The following is a 13,099-nucleotide window of genomic DNA, read 5'->3' on the forward strand; positions in this document are numbered from 1 at the left end:
CTAGTTTGACTTCTGTCCATTTCAAGCAGTTATGAGAGTTACTAGTGAGCAACAAAAGTACTGTAGCTGAAATTCATACAAAATTCAACTGCACTGATGAAATCCCAGCCATACATGTGCTCTTCAAAAAAATTACTAAAAATTTTCAGTCACTCTCACAGTGCTGGGATTTAACTCATTACATGAAATTTGTATCAACTTCAACTTCTTTACATATGATAGTACCCTTTTTTTTTTTTTTTTCCAACAAGTCGGCTGTCTCCCTCAGAGGCAGGGTGACTCAAAGAGATAGAAAATCCTCAAAAAGAAAATACTTTCATCATCATTCAACACTTTCACCTCACTCACACATAATCAATGTTTTTGCAGAGGTGCCCAGAATACAACAGTTTAGAAGTATATTTTTTTTTTTTTTATTATCACACTGGCCAATTCCCACCAAGGCAGGGTGGCCCGAAAAAGAAAAACTTTCACCATCATTCACTCCATCACTGTCTTGCCAGAAGGGTGCTTTACACTACAGTTTTTAAACTGCAACATTAACACCCCTCCTTCAGAGTGCAGGCACTGTACTTCCCATCTCCAGGACTCAAGTCCGGCCTGCCGGTTTCCCTGAACCCCTTCATAAATGTTACTTTGCTCACACTCCAACAGCACGTCAAGTATTAAAAACCATTTGTCTCCATTCACTCCTACCAAACATGCTCATGCATGCCTGCATGTATAAAAATACACAATATATCTCTCCAAACTGCCAATATCCCAAACCCCTCCTTTAGAGTGCAGGCAATGTACTTCCCATTTCCAGGACTCAAGTCCGGTTATATAAAATAACCGGTTTCCCTGAATCCCTTCACTAAATATTACCCTGCTCACACTCCAACAGATCGTCAGGTCCCAAATACCATTCATCTCCATTCACTCCTATCTAACATGCTCACACACGCTTGCTGGAAGTCCAAACCCCTCACCCACAACACCTCCTTTACCCCCTCCCTCCAACCTTTTTGAGGACGACCCCTACCCCGCCTTCCTTCCCCTACAGATTTATACGCTCTCCATGTCATTCTACTTTGATCCATTCTCTCTAAATGACCAAACCACCTCAACAAACCCTCTTCAGCCCTCTGACTAATACTTTTATTAATTCCACACCTCCTAATTTCCACACTCCGAATTTTCTGCTTAATATTTACACCACACATTGCTCTTAGACAGGACATCTCCACTGCCTCTAACTGCCTCCTTGCTGCAGCATTTACAACCCAAGCTTCACACCCATATAAGAGTGTTGGTACTACTATACTTTCATACATTCCCTTCTTTGCCTCAATAGATAACATTTTTTGCCTCCACATATACCTCAATGCACCACTCACCTTTTTTGCTTCATCAATTCTATGAGTAACCTCATCCTTCATAAATCCATCCGCTGACACGTCAACTCCCAAATATCTGAAAACATTCACTTCTTCCATACTCTTCCTCCCCAATTTGATATCCAATTTTTCTTTATCTAAATCATTTGATACCCTCATCACCTTACTCTTTTCAATGTTCACTTTCAAACTTTCTACCTTTACACACATTCCCAAATTCGTCCACTAACCTTTGCAATTTTTCTTTAGAATCTCCCATAAGCACAGTATCATCAGCAAAAAGTAACTGTCACTTCCCATTTTGTATTTAACCCTTTCAGGGTCCGTCCCGTAGATCTACGGCTTTACGTTCAGGGTCCAAACCGTAGATCTACGCCATGAGCTCAGCTCACTCTGATAAACTGTGAGTGGTACATTTGGGCCTAGATATGAGAGAATACATCTATGTGGTATGTGTGCACCACATAAAACAGATCCTGCAGCACACTGTGTATAATGAGAGAAAAAAATGAAATCATGATTTTTCGATTAAAACAGCAACTTTGCAGTGTTTTTTCGTATGTTTTTAATAGTTGTATTTGCGATTTCTTGGTCTCATTTGATAGAATGGAAGACATATTACAGAAATAGAGATGATTTTGATTGGTTTTAGCATTGGAAATGGCTTGAAACTGAGCTCAAAGTAGCGGAAATGTTAAATTTTTGCCGATATTCAAGAGTAAACAAACGACCTCACACATCTAATACACGTCAGCTGGTGGGTCTAATATACATTCACAAATATGGTGATGATATTTATACAATTATTACAGTATTGCATAAGAGTAAATCTTCTATTTTTTGGTGTGAATAAAAATTCATTATGTGAATAAAAAATCAAAATGGAATTTATTTGTAAAGCCTCAAAACATAACTAATGAACAGAGGAAATGTTAGTTTAGTGCCAGGAATGCCTACATTGTTCATTCTGGACCCTATTTTGAAATTGGAATATTTTGAACTTTGTGTTAAATTGGGCCAAATTAACAATTTCCGATCACTTTATTTTGTAGTTGAAACAGTTGACTTGGCGATTTCTTGTGCTCAATCGATAGAATAGAAGTAATACTAGTGAAATAGCTAAGAATTTGGTTGATTGGAATAATGTAATTGGCCTAAAATGGGAGTCAAAGTCGGCAAAATCGCCGATTCAAAGGATTCATCCATGATAACTCAGGTACGATTATTCCTGACAATATCAAGGACTACATCGTTGCTCTAGAAAATGAAATCAAAGATATCAAAGCAGCACTCGAGCGACGAGATTCCAAGATAACCAACCTCGAGAATAAGATCCAAAACCTTGAAGAGAAGATTACATCGGGAAGTGTTGACACAGAAAATACTCTAAAAGCAGCTATAGCCAGTCACACTGAGCAAATAACAACAATAAATATGAAGGTTGAAGAAGCAATCAAGGACTGGAATCAGAACATGCACACTCGACTAAATGAATACCTTGATTTCCAAGACGACAAAACTGAACAAGATAAGTTGTCTGATGCAGTTATAATAAACAGTCCACACATTCCTAGTGACATAACACAAGCTCAGTGCAAAGAAACTGCTGTCAGGATAATACAGGACCACGTACAAGTCATCGTGCAAAACAATGAAATCAAAGAAACACGTTTGTTAGGAAAACCAGGAAGTAAACACAGTATAATGATCCGACTTCATTCATACGATAAAAGAAAGGACCTAATTAAATCAGCAATTACAATGAAAAATGGAGTGTACATAAATGAGTGTCTAACAAAAAAACGTCAAAACCTTCTGTTCAGGCTGAGAAAACTTAAACAGGAAAACAAAATACATCAGTGTTTCACGCGAGATGGGAAAATACTAGTAAGGAAAACATCAACAGGACAACAATATACCATCTCAAACGAACATGATTTCTCTACCTTCCTTAGAAAAGCTGACATTTCTGTAACAGATTAGATAGTGCCCTTAATACATATATACGTGTGGTGCATATAGTGTACGTTACTATTATATTGTACATTATTATTTTTATTATTTTTCATCACTAGCTAATGCCAACTACCTCCAATACTCTATAACTTTCTTACTGCTATTAATTGCTCATAATTTTAAATTAAAAGTCAAATCTTACTCCAAATTAATAATATTCATTTTTTCTTACCTGTCCATTTAATTTTGTTTATCACTACTTGTTTTTTTAGTCACTTTACATTGTGTATGCAATTAGTGTATATTCCAATTACTTTTTTGCAAGTACCAAAACTATCTTTTGCTAGCTAGTACCAACTACCTCATTTTTTTTTTACTTTTATTGTGCAATAAACTGCTCAATTTATCTAATATTACAAATCAGATCTTACTCCTAAACCAATATTATTTCATAGTGACCATCTGTCCATTTAACTTTGTTTACCATTACTTAATTTTAGTCCCTTATATATTTTCTCCTTTATTTTAGCTTTATATAACTACCCTAGCTTATACATTCACAATTGTTAAAATAATCAAGGTGCTATTCTCAGGTGCTAAAGTAGAACAAGTTCACAATTTTGCCATTATATTCCAAAGCTCATTTATTTTATAGTACTACCTACTATCATATTCCCAAGCTCCATTATTTGATCATCACTTTATTTGTACTAGTCCCTTTTATATTGTCTCCTTTATTTTAGCTTAAAAAAAAAAAAAAAAAAAACTACCTTAGCTCATTATTTTACATTTGTTAAATAATTCAGGTGCTATTTTTTAGCTTAAGACTATTTACTTTGTTTTATACTTAATTCTAACTATAGATTCACTACAAATCTTATGATTACAAGCATTGATCCAGATACCAACCTCTTATTTAATGACTTAAATGAATCAAACAGTTACTGTAATTACTACACTGCAGAACAATCAAAGGCACTTCTCAGTGCCAACAACAATATAACTATCTTTAACTACAATATCAGATCTTTAAGCAAGCATTACGATGACCTCATAGCATTACTAAATTCCATACATGCCAATATGTCCATCATTACACTAACTGAAACCTGGCTAAAGCCTGATAGTACAGATGTCTATGCCATTCCTGGTTACACAGCCATACATAACTGTAGGCCAGACCAGCAAGGGGGTGGCACAGCCATATACTACTCAGACCAACTAGAATGTATCACTAATACTTGCACAAGAGATGAACATGGGGAATATATAATAGCCAAATTCAAATCCAAATACCTACAAAAACCTCTCACATTGATAAACATCTACAGAGTTCCACAGTCAAACATTAGCCAATTTAGTCAAAACCTAGGAAGTATGATAACTGATGCATGCATGAACAAAGATCACTTACTACTCTCAGGTGACTTCAATATAAATCTCCTGCAAGACCAGGACCCACACGTTACTGAATTCACAAACACAATGAGTAACTGTATGTTGCTACCAACAGTAACAAAACCTACAAGAGTTACAGAGACTAGTGTTTCCCTACTTGACCACATCTGGACCAACACCATATCCCCTTTAAAATCAGGCATAATTACAGATAATACCACAGACCACTACCCTACTTTCCTCATAACAACTCTTGGTAAATTACCCCAAGACACTACTAAAGTCACCTTCAGACTTCACAATGAGGCAGCCATTAATAACTTCACAACAGCAGTAGCAAACATTGACTGGCACACTGAGCTAGAAATCAATACAGATATTGACGAATGTATTAATAATTTTCTAAAAAAGACTCAATACCTCTATAACAAGCACTGCCCTAAAAAAACTAAGCAGATGACAGCTAAGAGACTGAACAGTCCCTGGCTAACACCCAGCATTCTCAAATCCATAAATACAAAACACCAATATGAAAAACAGTACAGAATGGGTCACATAACCAGAGACCAAACAAAACGTTACTCGTCAATCCTAACCAGCCTGATAAGAAGGGCAAAAAAATTGTATTATGAGAACAGATTATCCAACTTACGAGGTGATATAAAAAAGACCTGGAAAACCCTATCAGAAATTCTGGGAACAAAAAAGATATCACGAAATAGCGAAATAAAATTAGCAAAATCAGATGAACCCCAACTCCCACCAACAGAAACAGCAAACAGACTCAATGATTTCTTCTCCACTATAGGACAAAACCTTGCCAATAAAATCCCAAGCTCAGATACCCCACCAAATGACTACCTCACCGGCAACTACCCGAACACACTGTTCCTAGCTCCGACTAACCCATACGAAGTCTCCCTTATTATCAACGCACTAAAAAACAAGGCAGGAGATTTAAATACCTTACCACCCTTTATATACAAAAAAGTGTCACAAGTGCTATCACCAATCATTGCAACACTCTTTAACAAATCCATTGAATCCTCCACCTTCCCTACAGTACTCAAAATAGCAAGGGTCACCCCGATCCACAAAGGAGGAGACCAAACAGAGTTGAATAACTATAGGCCAATATCCAACTTACACCCTCTCTCAAAAATCTTCGAAAAATTAATTCATAAACGAATCTACTCCTACCTTATCTCCCAAAACATACTCAACCCCTGCCAATTTGGATTCAGGCCTAATAAAAATACTAATGATGCTATTATACACATGCTAGAACATATATACACTGCAATAGAGAAAAAAGAAGTCCCACTGGGGATCTTCATTGACTTACGTAAAGCTTTTGATACAGTTGACCATGACTTGCTCCACGTAAAATTGTCACACTATGGTATAAGAGGGCACTCCCTCAACTACCTCAAGTCATACCTCAGCAACAGAAGCCAATATGTGTACGCAAATGGGGCAAACTCTTCTGCACAACCAATTACAGTTGGTGTCCCACAGGGAAGTGTCCTTGGCCCTCTTCTCTTTCTCCTATACATAAATGACCTACCAAATGCTTCTCAATTACTCAAACCCACACTATTTGCTGATGACACAACATACGTCTTCTCCCACCCGAGCCCAGTCACGCTAGCCAATACTGTAAATACCGAATTACAGAAAATATCTACCTGGATGAGTACTAACAAACTTACACTAAACATTGACAAAACCTACTTCATTCAGTTTGGTAACAGAGCTACAGATGTCCCTCTTAACATAATGATAAACGGATCACCTATCACAAAGCTAACAGAGGGAAAATTCTTAGGAATCCACCTTGATAATAGACTCAAATTTCATACACATATACAACAAATTTCTAAGAAAATTTCCAAGACTGTAGGCATACTATCGAAGATACGGTACTATGCTCCACAGTCAGCCCTCCTGGCCCTATATCACTCTCTTATTTACCCCTATCTCACCTATGGAATTTGTGCATGGGGCTCAACAACAAGTAACCATCTCAGACCACTAATTACCCAACAAAAGGCTGCAGTTAGAATGATAACAAATTCTCACTACAGGCAGCACACTCCACCAATATTCAATACACTCAACCTACTCACCATACAAAACATCCATACTTATTACTGCACCTATTACATACATAGAACACTCAACTCTGATATTAACCCTCCCCTCAAACATCTCCTTGCCAACCTCAACAGAACACATGACCATAACACAAGGCACAGATCACTCTTTGATATTCCTCGTGTCCATCTCACGCTATGCAAAAACTCAATGCACATAAAAGGCCCTAAAATCTGGAATTCATTACCTGTAAATATAAAAGAAACACTACCTGTTTATAAATTCAAGTCTCTTCTCAAAGATCACTTACTCACCCAAAACCAAATAAATACTGAATAACTGAACCTTATAAATTGTATATCTTAAATGTTTCTCACAATTATATCACATAAATGTTAAACCTAAAACCCAATCTAACTTTATTATTTTTTAAATACACTACCTAACAGAATACTCCATTCTACTGAATTTATAACAATGCATGCAACCATATGACCTATCTTTGTAATACTCACTTGTGCTTTATAGTAATCAGTTTACATTAATGTTTTTCACTGATTTCATCATTGCTTAGTTAATCTTAAGTTAATTTTAAGCCAGCCCGTAATGCTATGCATAGTATAAGTGGCTTTGGCATGCTGCTCTTATCTGTATTTTTTTTGTACCTCTGTAAGTGTGCTCAAATTATAAATAAATAAATAAATTCGTAAATATCGCTGACACATCAAAATTCGCGAGAGCATAATTTCGTCAATTTTCCACCAAATTTCGTACTTTTTGTTTTATTACCTTCACAAAAAGATTCTCTACGATTTCATAAGAAAAAATAATAAATTTTTTTTTTGAAAATTCTTGGACACTGGTGCGTGACTCCAGATTTGGGCCTTGGACCCTGAAAGGGTTAATTCCCCATAATTTAATCCCACCCCTCTCCCAAACACCCTAGCATTTACTTCTTTTACAACCCCATCTATAAATATATTAAACAACCATGGTGACATTACACGTCCCTGTCTAAGACCAACTTTTACTGGGAAGTAGTCTCCCTCTCTTCTACACACCCTAACCTGAGCCTCACTATCCTCATAAAAACTCTTTACAGCATTTAGTAACTTACCACCTATTCCATACACTTGCAACATCTGCCACATTGCTCCCCTATCCACTCTATCATATGCCTTTTCTAAATCCATAAATGCAATAAAAACTTCCCTACCTTTATCTAAATACTGCTCACATATATGCTTCAATGTAAACACTTGATCTACACATCCCCTACCCACTCTAAAACCTCCTTGCTCATCTGCAATTCTACATTCTGTCTTACCTCTAATTCTTTCAATAATAACCCTACCGTACACTTTTCCTGGTATACTCAGTAAACTTATTCCTCTATAATTTTTACAATCTCTTTTGTCCCCTTTCCCTTTATATAAAGGGACTATACATGCTCTCTGCCAATCCCTAGGTACCTTCCCCTCTTTCATACATTTATTAAACAAAAATACCAACCACTCCAACACTATGTCCCCCCCTGCTTTTAACATTTCTGTCATGATCCCGTCAGTTCCAGCTGCTTTACTCCCTTTCATTCTACGTAATGCCTCGCACACCTCCCCCACACTCACATCCTGCTCTTCTTCACTCCTAAAAGATGATATACCTCCCTGGCCAGTGCATGAAATTACCGCCTCCCTTTCTTCGTCAACATTTAAAAATTCGTTAAAATATTCTCGCCATCTACCCAAAACCTCCATCTCCCCATCTACTAACTTCCCTTCTCTGTTTTTAACTGATAAATCCATACTTTCCCTAGGCTTTCTTAACTTGTTTAACTCACTCCAAAATTTTTTCTTATTTTCATTAAAATTCCTTGACAGTACCTCTCCCACTCTATCATCCGCTCTCGTTTTGCACTCTCTCACCACTCTCTTCACCTTTCTTTTACTCTCCATATACTCTACTCTTCTTATAACACTTCTGCTTTGTAAATACCTCTCATAAGCTACCTGTTACAAATAATCTTTTAGCTGGCTATGGGGTCATCTTTTAGTCCTGTTCTGGTCCATATTTGCATGGAGTATGTGCAAACGGAACACTTTAATATCATTTGATGAGATATATCAGGTCAAAGAACACATGTGCAATACCTCTGATATACCTTTGATGAGGTCCTAGAGTTTTTCTACTCCAGGGACTGGGCCCCAAAGTAATGATAGCTAAGCAAGTTAGTGATAATGAACTATTTACAAGTTCAAAGAAAGTAAATTAACAAAGATGCTCAACTTACCAAAATCCAAGATCAACTCTGATATACACGTATACTTAATCTTCCACACAGGCCATGCATGCCAATATCATAGTTACTAAACCAAAGCACTGTTCAAATTTCAAAACAACCAACATGCCAACAGCAAAGTAATGGTCATCACTTCATTCACTATATGGGTACTCGCAAAACACAAATATGTACCTTAAACAAAATTAACCCTTTCAGGGTTTCGGCCGTACTAGTACGGCTTACGCCCCAGGGTTTTTGACGTACTAGTACGCCTAAATTCTAGCGCCCTCAAATCTAGTGAGAGAAAGCTGGTAGGCCTACATATGAAAGAATGGGTCTATGTGGTCAGTGAGCGCAGTATAAAAAAAAATCCTGCAGCACACAGTGCGTAATGAGAAAAAAAAAACTTTGACAGTGTTTTTGGATTAAAACAGCGACTTTCTACTGCATTTTCGTATGGTATTTATGGTTGTATTATAGTCTTCCTGGTCTCATTTTATAGAATGGAAGACATATTACAGAAATTGAGATGATTTTGACTGGTTTTATAATGAAAAGTACTTTGAAATTGAGCTCAAAGTAGCAGAAATGTTCGATTTTTACCAAAGTTCAAAAGTAAACAAATCATACCAAGCGTCCAATACACGTCAACTGGTGAGTCTAATATTCTTTCACAAGTGCGCTGATATTATTTATACCATTTCTACACTAATGCAGTAGTCTGCATAACAGTAAATCTTCTATTTTTTGTAAGAATAAAAATTCAGAGTGGAAAGCCTAAGAAATATAAGAGAGGCCTTGGGATGTGACTTAACGAACAGAGAACTTGTTATTTTAGTGCCAGGAATGTCTTTCTTGTTTATTCTGGACCCTATTCGGAAATTGGCATCTTTTGAAGTTTGTGTGAAATTGGCAAAATTGCTAAATTCTGACCACTTTACTGGATAGTTGAAATCGGTAAATGGGTGGTTTCTTGTAGTACTCATTCGATAGAAAAAATGGAGTTCTAGCAAAATAGTTATGATTTTTGTCAACTAGTACACTGGAATTGGCCGAAAATAGAGCTCAAAGTGGACAAAATTGCCGATGCGTAAATATCGTCGAGACCGTTAACTTTGCGAGCATAATTCCGTAAGTTTTCCATCAAATTTCATACTTTCGGTGTCATTATGATCAGGAAAAGATTCTCTGTCTTTTCATAAGAAAAAATAAAAAAATTTTTTTTAAATTTGGGCGACCCTGAGAACAAGTCTCGGAGAGGGTCTGAGGACCCTGAAAGGGTTAAGAAGAAAGTGCTGGAAATATGAAATTCTTTGTGGAGGGTGATTAAAATATATTAGAGGAACTACCAAAAATCTGTCAATGTGCATAAATGAACATATGATTCATGAACAACTGGAATAATGCTTGCGTTGCACACTGTAATGTGCATAACTACTTGATGAAATGGACAGAATCAATAAAGAAGACAAAGCGTATTTTCTTGGCCAGCCATCAAAACAAATTATTCTCCTGTTGCTGCATCTCATTTCCACATCTGACTCTGCCTTCTGTCTACATATACTTTGTCTTCAATAAAAATTCCTAAAATGGCACCTTATGTCTTTTTTTTTTACATAAAAAATTGAAGCTAGTGGTATGACCTACATAGATCAGAAAGATGACTTAAAAGGCAAAGTATTAGTAAACATATGAAAATTTATAAAACTGTAAGGAACACTGGTCAATGGCACAAATGAACCAAAAGAGAACTTAAAACAAAAGATAAAGATGAGTACTGCATATTTTGTTACACAGCACCAAAGACTACTGAAGAGGACTTCAGTGAAACTACATTGTACATATGAATCCCTCTTCATATTAAAATGCTTACACAATTCAACAGAAAACACTGAGTACAGTAAGAGATTACAAAAATTACTGCAAAGGTCTAAGATACAAAAGCTATAAAAAATGGTTGCAAGCATAAGCAGAGAGACACTAACTTGTGTAAGTGTATCCATCCCGTGTGCTCCAACCAAAACTCTATATTTGCGAGACATGGCCTTGAGAGCTCTGCAACCATCACGACGATCCTCTAGTAATGTAGATGACTGAACTCTGTCTATAAGCCGTTCTACCTGAAGAAAAAAATTAATTGTATATGTATTACATTTACCTTTTCAGTTGACAAAAAATTATCAAATGCCATTAAGTATGTATATAAGGCACAGGTGTAGCACTATGACATTTACTATTGAAATGTTTCACTTACTGGGAGCATGGTCATTGACAATGCTCCTACAAGGCAAAATATATCCATAATAAATGTTGATTTTGGTGCAGCAAACATTTTTGTATTCATATACATATGTGCAAAGTCCCAGCCATCTCCCCATGTATACATTATTATAGCTAATACAAGTGATAGTATAGATGCCTACATTCTCCTCAGGCTGGTGTTAACCCTCTTAGACCTAATAATGGCTTTGATAATAGTTTAAGTATGGTAAGATAAGATTTTGTTCAGATTTTTAACCCCAGAGGGTTAGCCACCCAGGATAACCCAAGAAAGGCAGTGCATCATCAAGGAACTGTCTGTCTTAGTTCCATTGAGTCCTCAATTTTGTTTCCCAGGGTGCAACATACACCAGTCTACTAACACCCAGGTACCTACTTGCTTGCTAGGTGAACTTTAAGTACTGTAATTACATGTGTTCTCAGGTACTGTGGAAGTAGGATGATTTAAAATGAATTACTACTGGTATCAACTCTCAGTTTGAATTATTCTGTGGTTGAGCAAGCATGCACCAGACATTTCTGCTTTAAGACAGGGTTGTGAGAGTAAGAAAACTCTTAAAACTAGTCACTGATACATGATATATGTACTAGGGAGACTCTCTTTACCCAATGGAAAATGCCAAGATTTCTCCCGATTCATCGCTGACTTAAGAACACTGGCGAGATCACGGATATTCGCTTAAAAGTATTAATGACTTAATTATTGTATTTAAGGGGAGAGCACTAAACTTTAAGGATAACACAAAGGTTGGGGGAATGGGAGACAATCAGGTTCGATTCAAGGAAGAGGTCCAATTCTTTAGACCAAGAGCCCCTCACCAGCATCACGGAACCTCCCTTGAGAGGTTTTTGATCAAGGGCCCATCATTAATATCAAGGAACCTCCCTTGAGAGGTTTTAGATCAAGGGCCCATTATCATATCATGGAACCTCCCTTGAGAGGTTTTAGATCAAGGGCCCATCATCAATATCAAGGAACTTCCCTTGAGAGGTTTTAGATCAAGGGCCCATTATCATATCAAGGAACCTCCCTTGAGAGGTTTTAGATCAAGGGCCCATTTTCATATCAAGGAACCTCCCTTGAGAGGTTTTAGATCAAGGGCCCATTATCATATCAAGGAACCTCCCTTGAGGTTTTAGATCAAGGGCCCATTATCATATCAAGGAACCTACCTTGAGAGGTTTTAGATCAAGGGCCCATTATCATATCAAGGAACCTCCCTTGAGAGGTTTTAGATCAAGGGCCCATCATTAATATCAAGGAACCTCCCTTGAGAGGTTTTAGATCAAGGGCCCATTATCATATCAAGGAACCTCCCTTGAAAGGTAGATCAAGGGCCCATTATCATATCAAGGATCCTTCCTTGAGAGGTTTTAGATCAAGGGCCCATTATCATATCAAGGAACCTCCCTTGAGTTTTAGATCAAGGGCCCATCATCAATATCAAGGACCCTCCCTTGAGAGGTTTTAGATCAAGGGCCCATTATCATATCAAGGAACCTCCCTTGAAAGGTAGATCAAGGGCCCATTATCATATCAAGGAACCTCCCTTGAGAGGCTTTAGATCAAGGGCCCATTATCATATCAAGGAGCCTCCCTTGAAAGGTAGATCAAGGGCCCATTATCATATCAGGGTACCTCCCTTGAGAGGTTTTAGATCAAGGACCCATTATCATATCAAGGAACCTCCCTTGAGAGGTTTTAGAT

The 13,099-nt window shown here is 37.1% G+C and overlaps 1 protein-coding gene across 4 annotated transcripts in view; it reads right to left on the reverse strand.

Moving 5' to 3' along the window:
* Positions 1-13,099, reverse strand: part of p115 (General vesicular transport factor p115) — a 93,289-nt gene that overhangs the window by 79,774 nt on the left and 416 nt on the right. For all 4 annotated transcript variants that reach the window (XM_070082343.1, XM_070082527.1, XM_070082471.1 and 1 more), the window contains exon 2: positions 11,097-11,231. In XM_070082343.1, the coding sequence (XP_069938444.1) occupies positions 11,097-11,231 (135 nt within the window). The remainder of the gene's footprint in view (positions 1-11,096; positions 11,232-13,099) is intronic.

Source organism: Cherax quadricarinatus, chromosome 1 (genome assembly GCF_038502225.1).
Source record: "Cherax quadricarinatus isolate ZL_2023a chromosome 1, ASM3850222v1, whole genome shotgun sequence".
In the NCBI taxonomy this organism is placed as follows: Eukaryota; Metazoa; Arthropoda; class Malacostraca; order Decapoda; family Parastacidae; genus Cherax; species Cherax quadricarinatus.